General features: G+C 42.5%; 2 protein-coding genes across 7 annotated transcripts in view; one reads left to right on the plus strand and one right to left on the minus strand.

Annotated features, from left to right (window-relative positions):
- LOC128421365 (uncharacterized) overlaps positions 1-16,768 on the plus strand; it is a 106,425-nt gene that overhangs the window by 43,295 nt on the left and 46,362 nt on the right. The window lies entirely within an intron of this gene.
- Positions 1-16,768, minus strand: part of GRID2 (glutamate ionotropic receptor delta type subunit 2) — an 824,474-nt gene that overhangs the window by 8,503 nt on the left and 799,203 nt on the right. For 2 of the 6 annotated variants that reach the window (XM_053404064.1, XM_053404063.1), the window contains exons 15-16: positions 3,139-3,379; positions 1,408-1,462 (exon numbers count right to left, since the gene is read on the minus strand). In XM_053404064.1, the coding sequence (XP_053260039.1) occupies positions 1,408-1,462; positions 3,139-3,379 (296 nt within the window). The other 4 variants (XM_053404060.1, XM_053404061.1, XM_053404065.1 and 1 more) reach the window with 3 other exon arrangements.

Consider the following 16,768-nt stretch of genomic DNA (forward strand, 5'->3'; position numbering starts at 1 on the left):
TAGTCATGGTGAAATCTACTTTTTTATTTTGGCCATTACTGATGTCTCAACATGTATCATTCTGTGATGGCAGAGATGTCTTGAGACTTAGCAGCAATAGTGATAGAGGTAACAAAGTAAGATAGGCTCTAAGTCTGATAAGTGATAAGAGATCTGCCTTAAAAGAAGTTACTCTATGACAGCCTACTCAGTCTCATGCCCTCTAGATGTTTTGGATTACAGTACCCTTTATCACTGACCATCGACCATGCTGGCTAGTAATAGATGGGAGCTGCAGTCTGACAATATCTGAAGGGCATCAGCTTGGGGAAGGCTGCCCTGTAAAATGCAGAACAGCCATGAGCAAAGACCAGAACAGGTAGGAGGAAAACAGTCCAAATAATGGTCCGGTTAAGCAAATTGTATAAAATTAGAATATTGCCACTTTCATTTTTCATTGTATTTTCAATGTCGGACCTGTAGCATTTTCACAAGTGTTGCTAAGAACACCCTTCCTCCCTACAACTACCCAATTTGAATGTTGTGATGGAAGCTAAAAAGTGGGCCATTTTAATATAAAGGTGACTCAACATTGCCTATTCGTTTCATTTGATTTATGGGCAAGCAATGCAAAAAACCATTTGTTTCTAAATGTCTGCTGCCCTCCCCACAGTGCCCTGTACTAATGTGCTGGATTGACACTAGGTCAGGGGCATTGTGGGTGATGCAAAGGTGCTGTGGTTGATTGCAGTGGTAGCAACAAGAAGAAAATAAGCTGTGCTACTGGTTTTGCTAATGGGGAGACCCATCGCCAAGAAACTTTTGGAGAAGTTCTTCTCTGCCTCTTGAAAAATACAGTGAAATAGCCCCCCACCCCAATGTCCCTGCCCACAAATAGGGTGGAGAATTTTGAGAGACCATTTGCACACAGTCAACGACAATTGTGGCATTAAATCAGTACTAGGGCATGGACTCCCTGACTAGGCTTCTGATTCTATTATATCCCAAGAATGGTTCAACTGAAGTGGTACCTATGAGCTCCAGAGGTCCTATTGAGCTCAGAGACATTACTGTTTATGCTAGGAGTAGACAACATGGTGGCCTCCAGATGTTGTGGATTACAACTCCCATCATCTCTGAACATTGGGCACCATGCTATCTCCCCTTGGTTTGTATGATGCCTGAATACTAATTTCTAACATTACATTCCCTTACTTGATAGGGTCTGTCCTTCATTTTATTCAAATTTGGTATTTTGTGATTTTCTTCAGTGTCACTGCTGAGTCTGTGACATTACAGAATGATACATTATCTCAGCTGATGTCAGAATGAAAACAAGGGGAAAGACTTAGGGGTGATATTTGCCCAAACGCCACCCCATGACCCACACTCCACCCTCTCAAGACATCAAAATGAGACACCACTCACAGGATGGTTTGTGCATAGCTCCATAAAATGATTGCTCCTCTTCTTTCACGTGTGCCTTGATCAACAGTGAAATATTCAACAATGCAGACATTTAAATTATCACCAGGCTTCAGAGTTTACATCCCATTGAGATTAATGGGGACAGGTCACACTTCTCTCAGAGCTATTGTTTAAGGCTGTCTGCAGACACAAGCAGACATGACTGCGTGGGTTATTTTGGTTCACAGCTGGAAAGTTATATTCACAACCATAAGGCAAATTTTCAGTACATTTTTTTTTTTTAAAAAGAAGAAGCTTGCATTCTGGAGCACAAGACAGCAGCCCAATATGACTTCCAATTTTGGGTTCTGCTGCCCTTCTCATTGCCCTTCAGCCAATGGACTGAATGGATGATAAAATGATTGTTAACATTGGTTCATAACTGTTGCAGCACTGAATGAACCCTGTACTTTGGATAGAGGGGATATTCAGCACAAAATTCCATGCGAAGTTCTAATTTAGATAAAACTTCACTGTATAATGTGAACTCTTTTAAGACTCAAGTTGCAAGCCAGCAAATCATGATATAAAGGGACCACTTTACAGCAAGTGTTTACTTGCCACCACACCCAAGTTGAAATGTTGCAACATCTGAAATACCTAAATGGTCCTCCCCTTTTTATTCAGAAGTAAGTCACAAGGATAATGTTCGAGTTCCTTCTAAATAGTAGACTGATTAATCAGACCCTATGCTTGCTGGTGCTGCTACATTCTCCATTTTTCTGTACTCTTACTTAAAAGTACAGACACACATGTGCCTTGATAAATGGCAAGCCTCCTTAAAAAGAATGATTCAAAAGTGGAGAGACATTAAACCCAAACAGGCTAGGAAATAGACTTAAACATTTCAGTGCTGGTTAATCAAGTTTACATTTGATTCTTAGATGATGGTGAGGTTTATAGATGCACACCATTCTTTTGAGTGAGATGCACAGATGGACCTTTGCAAAGCAAATGAATGCCTATTAGGGCCATTCCACACATTATGCAGAAACAAACTTGGGTTTGCCACACCTAGTGCGCTCAATAAGGAGCAGCAGCCAATACAGTTCACTGATTAGTGTACCTGGTTGATACATGTGTCTGCCAACACATGTTCATTGTATTTGCATGTTACATTTTTAGATGTACACTTAAAACAGTTCAGGTGTACATCTGAACATGTAATTGTGAAGTGGCCCTTAGACGGTGTTAAGAATATGAAAGCAAATGAGAATTTTTCTTTTCTTGCAATGATTAAAATCACCAAGGGCTGGTAACAAGAACCAAATTTGAACCCAGTGGCTTGGATACAATGAAACCACCATATGGCCAAGGTGGCCTTGGGGCTGGTGTTTCTCAATAGCAGCCTCTCCTTCCAAATTGAAAACTTCTTTTGAAACTGAAGGGGTTTCAGAAGCCATTTGAGGTATGATATTGAGGTCTGCTATCCAAAGGGGTAGAAGTAAAACAAACCCCACTGGGAAGATCCAAGCACACATAAAGAGGTCTTTGGCTCTCTCCCCCATTACAAAAAAATGAAAAAACAGTTCTTTTAGATCAGTAGTGAGGAACGTCTGGCCCGCAGGCAACTTCCCCCCACACATTGGTGATTAAGAGGGATATACTACTAGAAGGCTATAGTAAAACATTTCAGAATACACATTTTCCTTCTCACCTCTAGTGCTATGATGAAATGGAAGGGTCTCATACCTCTTTTGAAGGAACCCGCGAGCCTTTTCTTTTATTCCACCATGTTTCCAACATTGCAATTAAGCAGGAGAGAACAATCCCAGCAGCCAGTATGCAAAATACACCTGCAAAGCTCTTTATGTCCAAAGCTCCTCCTTTATATTTAGGGTCTATGGAGGAGTACAGGTCACACTGGCCATTCTTTGGCCACCACTTATGCTTCAGTAAGTCCATGTGTCCATTCTGCTGAAGTTCTAGAATCCTTGGGGAGAAATTACAAGAGTCATTCAAAATCTCATTGGCAATAACGAAGAATTCCTTACACAGCTGTACAGCCCAAGCCCAGACTTTCCCAAGATGAAACTTATGCTGCTAAAAAGGTCTCATATGTGTGAAAGCAAAAATATTCCTGAAGTGGCTGGCCAAGCGTGCATTCTGATATCCAGCTCATGTGACTTGAAGCAGTCTCACTAACAAGTACTGCTGACAAATTAAAGTAGCACCTACGTTTACGTTAGCACCTCTGTTTACGTTACCCTTGGGTAACATAAATTTCGGGTTGTGAAAATGGCACCCCTGGAAGTGTTTTGCCATGTGCGCATGCGCAGAAGCACTCTACTGCGCCGCACACATGTGCAGAAGTGGTCTTTCACCGTGTGCGGAAGCGGTCCCTCCAGTTGTGGAAACCTTGGGATCCGACCGGAGCTCTGGAACGGATCGCGCCCGCAACCGGAGGTACCACTGTATTAGAGGGCTGCATCTATGGCTGTCCCATGACATCTGTCTAGAATGTAAGACAAGCCTTCTGGGTCACACCAATGGTCCATCTAGTCCACAGTCCATTGGAAGCCTGTAAATCAGACATGAGCACAGCAGCACTCCATGCCACCTCCTGTGGTTCCCAGCAAGTGGTATTCATTTCATTCATTTTCATTCATTATATTTCTGTGCTTCTTTTCACTCACACGAGTCACAAAGTGGCTTAAAAACAATAAGCAAGAAAACAGAACACCACGATTGCAACATAAACCATATAAAATAATTAACAAATCCTCAGTAAAACAACCATCTTCTGTAAAACACTATTAACAAAACAAAAAAGGATATACAGCACAACCACAAGAAAAGTCATCTTATAAAACTCACAAAGCATGACAGCACTCATAATCCACACACACACACACACACACACACACACACACACACACACACAGGCAACATGAACAAAATAACAATCAAAAACAAACCAAGCACATGCTATCTCTCCCCACCCGCATCACTCATTGTCTTCCACTCAGTTCATCAAAAGACACATACACACGATACCTCTGACAGTGGAGGTAGAATATAGCTATCACAACCAGTTTCAGATGGCCAGGCTGATGCTAAAACGTGCAATTGCCATGTAGAAAGCAGTTGTGTGCTTTCATAATCCAGTCCTGAAGATATTGTGAGATGTAAGCTCCATCTGAATCCATGGAAATGACTTCCATATGACGGCCTCAATCCACTTTACTATAATATGCACAAACCCCATACAAGTTGCTGACACTTAAGCATAACTAACTCTCGGCTGGCTACAAGAAAATGTGTTTAGGATCAGGTTTTAAGTCACTTTAATGATGCAGCAGGAAATGCGAGTGTGAAGTGTGTTGTAGGCAGCCCCCAAAGCACAAATGGTTTGGTATGGAAGAACACTGTTTCAACACTATTTCAGAGCGTATCCTTAGCTTGACTAAGCAAGAGTGCATGGGGGACAACTGCCTTGAGCTGCCCCTCAACCACTCATTCAGCTGAGCTAGTCTTACAGGTTGCCAGGCATCCCACATGGCTAGTGGGGATGGAGGCTTGCTCACTTCAGTGGCATCAGGAGTTTATGGGAAGGAAGACTTTCCCTGCCCTGACTCCCATTTTCCCAGCTACAGCAAAACACCTGGAATACAGTCAATTGCAGTCTCAATGTGTTCAAACTAGGCCATGCTTTAAAAAGCACTTTTATTGATTTTAAGCACCTGCTTAAATTTCTCCCATTGAAATCAATTGGGCTTAAATGCAATTTAAATTTAGCTCAATATACAGTCTCTGTTCTAGCCACTTGCTCCTGTGTTCTAAAGAACAACCAACTAAGGATTTTTGCACGTGTAATCTTTATTTGTCCAAATTGTCTTGATAGAAAAAAATCATATGCTCTCTATCATATTAATGGTGGCATGAAAGTCTCTTCTTTTTGGCCTTGAATATGTGCATTTTGTCTTAGGCCAATGCATTGCGCCTTTCTCTTTTTATACATTCAGTTACAGAATAATTGCTCCATTCTCATTACTAAAAAGCTGTTCCATTTGCCTGTATAATTCCTGATGACACAAGACATCTTTTCTGTAGGAGAGACTTTTATGTGTATGATACTTGAACATTAAGTTGCTCTTTGAAACAGAATTATGTCTAATTGTATGCCCACTAATGGATGTTAATGGATGGGAAAGATCTCTTTCCAGATATCAAAAATATGCACAATTCAGAGATAAAGATTTCATAACTAAGCAGAGGAGTTGTAGATATGGAAAGAGGCGATTATAACCTTCATTTAGGGAAATGATGTATCAAGGGAAATTACAGTAGAATAAGGGTAACAAGTCTGTCTATCTGTTCTGTGATACCAAAAGTAATATCTGATTTGCCCTTCACAAAATCAGTGGATGTTCTGGCAATTTATTTCAGTCATTTAATAAGAGGAACTAATTTGTGCTGAGGTTTGTGAGCTTAAGAGAAATCTACCATCAGACCTTTCTGCTGTACAAACTCTACTAATTTTGAGTGGGGTTTGTTTGAGAGAATAATGGAGGATGCTTTGGAGGATAATATTAGTCACTGAGAACAGTGTTTTAAAGAGAGACCTAAGGCAATGTCAACCTTAATTTGATAGCTAAGAACATATTTTTTTTGCAATGTGCAAATGTCCCACAAGATGGCAGCCTCTACATAAAAACAATGTTCACTGTTCCATCTCTGGTGAAGAGTAAGTACATGTTTCTCAGCTGAGCAGCAAACCTGTGCATCATCATTTGAACATGCTAACACTTGTTTTTTCTGAGCTATCAAGTACACCAGGTTCCCTCAGACTTTGGAACTGTAAACCCTTCTCCCTGCCCCAGTAAAAACAAAACAAAAAACTAGCTGCTCAGACTTTCCAAGCTTTAGTCCGGGGATAAGGAAACCAAAGGAACAAGGAGCAGGGCAGAGGTACACTGTGGGGGAATGGAGAGTTGTCCAATCAGCCCAAAAGCTGGGGACATCAACAGCATACATCAAATAATGGGACATGGATGTTTCAGGGCTGGATCAGTGCTTTGAATATTCACTGCCACAGTTAAGACGCAGTCACAGAGATGGGGAAGTGGTACTCAAGTGATCCCCATTGCAACTGGATCTGTTCAGTCAAGACATCATGAACATTCTTGACATAAAGAATGGGGTATGGGATACAAAATACTTCACGGCTTGCTCTGTTGATGCTTCAGAACCTTGTGCTTCATTCATATGCGATCTACTTCATCAGCACTTACTCCTGAGATGAAAGACTTGGAGAGAGTCTGGAAGAGCAATCAAATCCCCTCCCTATTCCTGGCTATGGGGTGTATGTGTGTGTGTGTGTGTGTGTGTGTGTGTATATGTGTGTGTGTGTGTGGATTGAACAGGCCTCCCATCACCCATCACCAATCTCCCCCTTCTGTCTGCCAAATGTCTGGTGGGTGAGAAGCTTGGAGGTATCCCTGCTAGCAGAAAGTCCCCAAGCAGGGTTTTCCGAGGGCAGGGAGTGGGTGGGTATGAGCTGGCCAGAGATTTGCTGGATCCTGAGCTGCTCTTGCTGCCTTAAGCTAATGGCTTTGGATCTGAGTGCTGCACTCACCTGGAGCTGGTGCAGTGGCTGTGCGAAGTAGTCCTGTCCCCTTCTACTGCTTCTGCCCCACCAAGCGGTTTAGGGATTTGGATTGCATCCTAAAGCTGCAATACTATGCACACTTTCCCAGGAGTAAGTTCTATTGAACACACTGGTGGAGGAAGAGGAGTGCGGGGGCAGTGCGATCCCGGTGGGGTGCCATCGCGGCTGCCTGCCCACCTGCGCTGGGTGCCATGCCCCCAAGGTGGTGCGCCCCGCCCCCAGGACGCACGCCAGCCCCGCCCCACCTGCTCTCTGCCCCCCGGTGCTGGAGCATGAAGCTCCGCCACTGATTGAACACAGTGGGATTTCCTTCTGAGCAGATACCCATTATAATTCTTCAAATGTACTTAGACTCTAACTCCTATCAGCCCCAGTCAGCACAGGCAATGATAAAGGATAGGAACTGTCATCATAGAAAGCCACTGAGCAGAGGCACACCCCTGTATGTTATTTCCTCCAACAGGATCTCTATAAGAGTCACATCACGCTGAATTCTAGCATGTGTGTGCCAGGGGAATACAACAAACAGGAACATCAGGCCCACACAAATTCCTTCACATAACCTAAGGCCTAAGTGCATGCACAAATACACAATTATGATGTTGTTTTCTGTCCATAATTTTTTTTGTGGTTGGCAGTTTGCATGGGCTGGATGTATTCAGCCTAATGTATATACACTGTGATTGGTTTGTATAAAATGTTATGCGTGCAATGGGTGTATGGGCATGCAGGTCTGCAGTGTTTTTCCTTTCCCCCAGACTACATACAATGTGAATCTATTCTAAGGAGAGATCCCCTAGATTAAATACATGGTTGCTGGCTGGTGCGGTATATGACGTTTGGCCCTGGGAAATGGATATAATAGTGGCATAACTGTTGGGCCTTAGCAAGGGTTAGGCTCCAATTGGTCTGATCCAAAAATTAGAGGGAGTGGGGAAGGAAAGCTATGTGTGAGTCCCTTTGGACCAGAATCAGGAGCATAGTCTAACACAGGTTAGGTTCCAAGATGGAATCTACACAAATATAAAAAAAAAACGCTGTGAAAATGCTTTTTCAAAAAACGTTTTGAAAAATACATTGAATTTGGCATAGCTCACTGTCTCCATCTAGTGTCACATTGTATATTCTACTTTATAATACATTTAAATTGTTTTATTTACAGCTGTATAGCTGAGTTCCAAGAGGCTAGGACATAAAACAGTTGCACTATGACAATACCAGCACATCAAGCTTGCCTTGCCCATGTTTATACCATAACTAAGGCATGTGCATTTATTTGGGCACAGTGTGCCAATTAGTGGTTGCTGGTATTCAGACAAGAAGTGGCATTATTAGGAATGCAAGCGCTGTTCCAGCAAACAGTACCTCTGTGAATATACACTAGTATTTCTTTTTCTAGTAATCCAGGTCATACATTACTGAGATTCAGAGAGGCTTAATGCCACATTCATAGAGGGACCACAAGCTCTTTTCACAGATGGCTTGAGGTGGCGTGCCAGTTCCTTGTACAGGGGCATGTTAGCTGAAAGACATTATTTCAGCTGCTTGCTTTTCCTCATTGAAAACCAATGATGAGAGGAAGTGCGAGAAGTCAAGCTTCTGTAAAATGACATGGGAATAATTTGACTCCACATGGAGAGGGCTTCCCATTAACAAAGCATGAATTAGTTGCTGCATCACTGGGGGAGGGGGGGGATGGTTGTGTTAGTAATTTGGCCTTGAGCTGTAACCCAGTAGTGTTGCATTCGCACAATTTCTGCCCCTAATGACAATTGACAGTACTGGGTCTTAAGTAGAACGGAATATAGGTTTACATGACCATTATACCTGTAAGCATGTTGTTTACAGTGGGTTGGAACTAATGTTAGTTGAACGTGGTTCCCAAATGAAATCAATCAGGAAAGTAATGAACTAATTTTCCCTATTGTTTTCAATGAAACCTAAGGACAGGTAGTCTGGATCCACCCAAATATGGGGTGCTCCTTTAAATATGCATATTCTCTGGATTGGAACATATGAGAAGCCATATTCTGGGTTAGGGGAGGTAGTGAATTCAATTCCTTGGCTTTTATTTCTTTGCCTCACTCTGTTACACTATCAAATGTAATGTTATTTGCTTACAGTATTTCACCAGGCATGGTTCTAGGCATGGTCCATAGATCACTACAGTGGTACCTCGGGTTAAGAACTTAATTTGTTCTGGAGGTCCGTTCTTAACTTGAAACCATTCTTAACCTGAGGTACCACTTTAGCTAATGGGACCTCCCACCACCACCGCGCCGCTGCCGCCGTGCAATTTCTGTTCTCATCCTGAAGCAAAGTTCTTAACCCGAGGTACTATTTCTGGGTTAGCGGATTCTGTAACCTGAAGTGTCTGTAACCCAAGGTACCACTGTAATTCTACTTGATTTTCAATTCTTGGTGATTAATATAGGTATTGCTTGTTACTTAAAGCTACCTGGGCTGAACGCCATACACTGCACTGGGAAAGTCGTATAGGGTCATGTTTCACTCCCCAAACATTTGAACCTTAATGGTTCACATTTTAATCCAAGATGAGTGCTTAAGAAGCTCTCTTTTAAAAATTTAAAATATGAAGCCATAGGATATATTTTTTTTGTATTAAAAAACTCCCTTCTTTTGCACTGTGTGCTTCTAATGGCTCTCAATCATCTGGGTGTAAAGCTGGAATAATAATTCTTCCTTACACTACAAGGCTATAGCAGTTCCCAATAAATTTTCATAAGTCATTCAGTTATCAGAGTGACACCCGTACAGACAGAATATGAGAAATGATGTTTCTAAGCAATTAGAGTGCTGATGACAACCATATCATTTTTTCAGCGAAATTGTTTTGATAGTTTTTATTTATACAATTCTCCACCCACCCCAATTCATTACCCAACTTCTCAAGAGTTGTGGCAAATGTCTGTACGCCCTTCTAATGTATACAGAACCGCCTGGAAGATAGGCACTTGCCTGTTCTGGATAGGGTTGCACTTTATATAAAGGAGCTAGGGTACTTCAGGATACATATTTGCTACTAGAGGCTGAAGCGACCTCTGTGACTTAGAATGCCCTTTATCAGCGTTGTCTGGTACACCAGCTTTAGCCATATCTGGATTGAGATAATCTGGCCATTGTAATCCATGCATTGGTAACACTGAGACTGGATTACTACAATTCACTTTTTGTGGGGCTGCCCATGGGGCTGCTCTGGAAGCCCTGGCTAGTGCCAAATGCAGTGGCTAGGCTGTGGATGGGGGCGGATGGCACCTTTGCTAAATGTGACATCTGCACTGGCTGTAACATATGCTGCGGAATAAGTTCCAGGCTCTTATAGAAAAGCCTGAACAACTTGGGTAAGGGATTCTTTAAGGACTGCCTGAGCCCCTGGATATTTAGTCAAAGGCGACTATGGGGTGCGCCGCTCATCTTGCTTTTCAGGCCGAGGGAGCCAGAGTTTGTCCACAGACAGCTTTCTGGGCCATGTGGCCATCATGGCTAAACCGCTTCTGGTGCAACGGAACGAGTGCCAGAGGGCACGGAAACACCGTTTACCTCCCTGCTGCAGCAGTACCTATTTATTTAATTGTACTGGTGTGCTTTCAAATTGCTAGGTTGGCAAAAGCTGGGACAGAGCAATGGGAGCTGTCACACAGATTCGAACCGCCAACCTTCCGATTGGCAAGCCCAAAAGGCTCAGTGGTTTAGACCACAGCACCACCTGAGCCCTTATATCCCAGCTTGATCACTGAGATCATCTGGAGGATAGTTGTCCCCCATGTTACAGACTGGCTTCCACCAGAAGCCAGGCGTTTAGTGTTGCCAGTCTCACGCTGTAGAACAACCTTCTAGCAGAGATTTAGCAGGCACTCTCACTTTTGATTTTCAGGCTTCACTTTTTATGCATACAGGCTTATGCAACTGTTCAATTTGGGTTTTCTTTAATAGTCATTTTAATCATTTTATGGTGCTCATGTTTTAGTGTCTATATACTGCTGTGTACCAGCATGCTATATTGTTTGAATTGGTGTTACTGTATATAAATACTTGTATAAAGAAAATAATAAATAATGGGGGAGATACATGACATAAACTATTCTTGTTGGTAGTTTCATTGCTTAACACAGTCGCCTAGCAAGATTTTTACCCCAATCCAGCTCTAGTTGCACATAGTCATTCATGACAAATTGTCACAGGATGTGAATGGTGACAAGCATTAGACCATACAGTCTGGACATCTGGATGCACACTGGCATCTATATTCTGCCATAGTTAATTGACTGTGTGTGGCTGGATTGTGAGCAACAGGGATACCTGTCGCTTTGTTGGCACTTTCTTGATCGTTCATGAATGGGTACAAAACTTGCTGAAAGAGAGGGTGCTTGTTATGGGATAGGAGGATAATGAATTTGAGAAAAACACCTTCCACACTTTGGCTCAGCACTAGCTGAAGAACTGGACTTTTCTTCTTGTCTAAAAAAAGATGAATACACAACATTAAACTATAATGAAGAGTGTGCACATTAATATGAAATGAGATATTCATTATGTTTATTGTTGGAATAAGCACTGGAGGGAATTCTTAAATGTAATGCTAGTTTCTTAAACTTGCTTTGTTATTCTGCTGAGTACTTCATTTCTAAAAGTTGGAGAAAATTTGATAATCAAGATCTTCTGCGTACTTTTAATATGAAAAGGATGCACGGAAGGTCTCTTCATTTATTGGCCGCCCAGAGGAAAATGAGAATAGAAATGTGAATGTCCATTTACCAATCCTACATATTATCCCAGCAGTTATTCCCAAGGGACTCACATAAATATTATAAATTCATTAAGCTCAGGGCTCTTATAGTAAACATCAAATGACTTCATTACATTGAGTCATGAATGTGCATTGCCAGTGTTACCAGAACAAGGGATTAGAACAGGTTCTGACCAGTTTTAGAAAGGCAACAGGGGGGCTCTCTAATATGCTTACACTTTTTTTGCTCTGGTTCACAATGCCATCCCTATTAACACTGACATCATTGGGGTTTTAGTTCACCAGATGTCAAAGAGAACAACAACTACCAGACTTTTAGAAGACATCTGAAGGCAGCCCTGTTTAGGGGAGCTTTTAATGTGTTTGATGCATTACTGTATTTTAATATTTTGTTGGAAGCTGACCAGAGTGGCTGGGGAAGCCCAGCCACACGGGTGGGTATAAATAAATAAATAAATATTATTATTATTATTATTATTATTATTATTATTATTATTATTGAATATGTGCTTTGGTAGAAGCAATTTAGGGGTGGCTTCTCATGCCACATTTTGCCCTTCCCATCACCCTACTTTCTCTATCCATCAAAATATGATTAACTTCCTTTATCCCTTCCATAGTTGTGCCCCTTTCCTCATTTCCCCTCCACCTGTGGCTCTCTCCTTTTTAAAGATTGCAAGCCTGTGTGCAGGGCCTGTCCAGTTTGGATATTTGATTGAAATTGGACGTTGATTTGGGGCTTTGAGTAAAACTTAACCAAATATAATCCACAGCATTTCCTGTTTATAAGGTAAGGTAGCCAGTGACGGGAAATACCACTCTGAACCTGAGAGCCTGGTGAGATGCTGCTACTTGATACACCTTCCTGGAAGCTACAGATGCAAACACCACCATAGACTTGTTTTATGGCCCAGTCTTCTGGGCATCTCTTCTGCTGTTCAGTACCAGGCCCTGTGATTGCTAATACCAGAGCAATCAATGATATGAGCCAGCTTTTTGTGTCAGCTTTCAGTCTGAAAGGTGGGCCGTTTGCAAACAAACAAAGATCCTTTCAATTTCCTCCAAGTAAACACAATTCAGAATCCCATCCCAGAGTGATCTGTATATGCCATATCTTAAGTTGCTAAGCCCCATTGCTTTTAATGGACCTGCATCGCAGAGTATGCAAACAATGATCTGATGAGTGTAGGAAGTTGCCTTATACTGAGTCAGACCATTGCTCCACCTAACTCAGTAGTGCCTCTGCATTCACTGGCAGCAGCTCTCCAGGGTTTCAGAGAGGGAGTCTTTCCCAACCCTACCTGGAGATGCCAGGCATTGAACCTGGAACCTTCTGCATGCAAACAGCTCTGCCACTGAGAACCTGCCTCCCCTTGGAGCTAGAATTAACCAGAGTCCTGGTTAATCAGAGGAGGACCCCATCAGAGGAGGACCCCAACATGGGGTCCAACATGAGATCGAACTGCTCAGACCCTCCTCAGAATACCTCAGTGGGTGCTGTTGCCTGGCAAAGAGTTGCCTCCATCAAGGGCTCAATAACATCCTCCTTTGCCTCAAAGGACAGCGGCAAGATAGACCAAGACTTGGGGCTTATCCACACTTACTTTCCCCCCACTCTTTTCAGGCACAGTCCATGCATACAAGCTCTGTGTCTGAGTGTCCTTTTTTTTTGCTCCAGGGTTTTCCCCACAGAAACCTGATCTTTAATGCTCAATTGGAGCAAATCGCAATCCACTTAAAACCCGAATTGACATTTGCTTCTATTGAGCAGAAAAGAGAGGGTTTTCATGGGGAAAGCTCTGGAGCAACGCCCCCACCCCCATGCTTGAAAGCAGAGCTCTTAAGCACAGACCTGTGCCTTGAAAGAGCAGGTCAAAAGTTAAGTGTGGAAAGCAGGAAATGCCCTCTGTGTAATCCTGCTCACAACAGGGATATCATTTTTACTATGATATATTTTTGTAAGCTGCTTTGAGAGTCTCTCAGGGCTATAAAGTGGGATATAAGAGGAAGCGCCTGAGATAATATATCCAAATACAGCAATCCATTAAGGAAACTGCAGAAGATGACTTGATGTGATCCAACTGGACCCATCCCCTAAATCTTGATCCTATGCCCTACAGACACCAAGAACAGTGAAAGCAGTGAGATAAGTCCTAAGTTTGGTCCCACTGATTCAGTGCTTGCTTTGCAGCACGAAGCATCCTCTGTCAGAGTCCTACCCAGAAGGACCAGGATCAGGACTGCACAAGTACTCTAGGAAGAGTAGGGCATCCAGGTTGAATGATTAAATCCTCAGTTTCTGCCTGGAAGTTATTAATGCAAGACTTGCTCCTAGTCCACCAATCTTCTGCATAGCTGCTCTCCTAGCTAAGCCCGTTTGATCGCTGACACTACTGAACAACTCCTTAGTCTGGCTCAGAAGGCTGGAACAGGACTCTGCCAAACATTGGTGTGATCCAGCCAAAATTAAGCATCTTTAAGTCTCAGTTATGTCAATGGTAGGGTTCAAAAACACATGCTTAATTTCCTTTTACTGAAATTAGTGGATTTAAGAGTACTTAATTTCAGTATTATTTCTACTATAATATTTTGTTGTTTCTTTAACAAAGCTGTGAGATAGTTAAGGCTGAGAGATGGGAACTGGTCCAAGGTAATCCAACAAGTAGCACTGCTGAGTGTTGCTTTGAACCCATAGCTCTCTAATCCAAGCCCAACAATATTTCTATGGCAACACATGAGCTCTCTTTAATCAGTGAGAATAAGGGAGGAAGAGTCTACTCATTATGGCCAATTGGATTTTGGATCAGAAAGCTGTACAGCAGGACTTTGCCCCTGCCCTTTTTACTTAGAGGCAAGTTACATGGAAAAATCAAACTGGTAGATAGGCTTTTAATTAATGGGTTCTGCTTGAACATCATCATTTTTCTTGCAGAAAAGAAAATCAATAAGTGAGGGATCCAGGATCTTTGACCTGCTTTTGAAGCAATGTGCAAAACCATTCCTTTACCATTGAGAAGGAAAATCCAATTAGCATCTCTGTGGCTCTTAAGAGTTATGCTGACTAGTGAACTTTAATATTTTTATATGTGTTATATGTTTATGCTAAAGTTGCAAAAGTCAAGCACTCATTACAGAACTGGCAGGCATGATCTTTCCTAATATGGTAGCTGTGCTCCAAATGAACAGATAATAGGCATTATGAAACCAAGCTAAGAAATATATAGGGCTGTTGGGAAGGATTCAGTAATGGATCCTGTGGAGGCAGAAGCCATAATGGCAAATGGAAAAGGGAAACACTAGGAGTGATTTTCTTTTTTTAAAATGCCAACATAATTCTTTAGCGCAATGTGATATTTAGGTTAAAAGTTAAGGAGGGAAGAAGAGGAGAAAGATCATTCTTTTTAATTGTGAGAATCTGGAAACAATCATCTCAGCCTTGGAGTGATGCTTCAGGCAATGTTGGTGCTTGCTCTTACACAGCTGTTCAGACATCCAATATTGGAGCCATAATTTAGAGCAACAGCATCAGACTTAACTGACTGAGCACAGAGCCAGGCTGATTTGGTAGGCTGGAGACATTATTAACCTGAATCAGAGACAGGAGGGATGGAGGACCTTAGTCCTGTACCAGATCTGACCTGTGGAGCTGCTTCTTCTCAGCTCCTATCCAGCTTCTATGCTGAATGTGGAGGGACTTTTCTTCAGCCAGAACAGAAATGCAGCAAATTGCTGGTGTGGCACCACTGATGTGAGGTTTAGGGAGGCTGTAACAGGAGGCTTCACTCAATCCAAATTGCAGGTAGGGGTGGGAGCAAATCTGTAGCTCAGTAGTTGGAGGACCACATCCCTGAAGGTTCTTGTCAGGGACTGGTTGGACGTAGAGGAATAATGCAAGGAAGCAGTTGGGAACCCTCAAGGGAAGAAGGCTCAGAGCCCAGGGATTGCTGGTGGAATGAAGATGAGTGGTCAGAGGGAGAAGACTGGGAGAAGGTGTTGGAAGCTGAAGAGGGCTTAGTGAGAAGAGGAAGTCTGTGGCAGAGAGCAGCCCAGAGTCAGAGCTAGAAGCTGAAGGAGGAGAGTGGGATGAGGGAGGCCAAGAGGCAGAGATGAGTCTGGCTGGTGAAGAGGCACAGGTGTCTCTCCTTCCTGCTGTGACAAGCTCCCCTCCACACTGGTCTCCCAGAACATGCAGAGGCACGAAGTGGGAGGAGCAAAGGCAGCCACACAGGCACAGTCTCAGACTGCTTGGGAAGAACCCAGGAGAGGAAGAGACTTAGGCAGTTATGGGAAGGTGGGAACCTTCAGTCTCTGTAACTGCCTCATAGGGACAAGACCTACCAAAGAAGAGTTGCTGTTCTCATTAGGCCTGGCATTCCTGAGCAGATCCTGTTTCTTCTAATGAATAGTTAACTTCACTTACTTGGTGTGATTTATTGCTGCATTGCTCCTGACAGTTCTTGACCGCTCCCATAGAGTCATACAACTCTGCATACTTAATGTTTGACTGCTACAGGTGACCAAAGAGATCCAAATTCTGAGGTCTCAGTCTGCTATTGTACTGGGCAGACACTGAATACATACTAATAGGGAACTGTTCCAAGAAAATAAACTAATCAAAATAAAAAGCAAGAGACCACAGATCGATTCAACAGAAAGTTGAGGGATCAAAAGGAAATAAGGAAGCAGTACAGGCTAGGGAGTTGATGTGATCCAGAAATTATTATTTTAAAAATAAATAAAGTGGATTACAGGGTAGTAAAAGCTACACATGACAACTTCTGCATAAACCCAAGGACTGTGGTTTCAATTACTCTTTAAGCTTGTAAACAATGACATTTACAAGGTCAAAAGGCCCTATCATACACAGCCTGCTTCTTAAAAATCAATTTCAATCACATTAAATATAAATGAAAAAAAGTGCAGGGAAGGAAAAAGAAACTACT

The sequence above is a fragment of the Podarcis raffonei genome, chromosome 9, assembly GCF_027172205.1.
Source record: "Podarcis raffonei isolate rPodRaf1 chromosome 9, rPodRaf1.pri, whole genome shotgun sequence".
Taxonomy (NCBI): domain Eukaryota; kingdom Metazoa; phylum Chordata; class Lepidosauria; order Squamata; family Lacertidae; genus Podarcis; species Podarcis raffonei.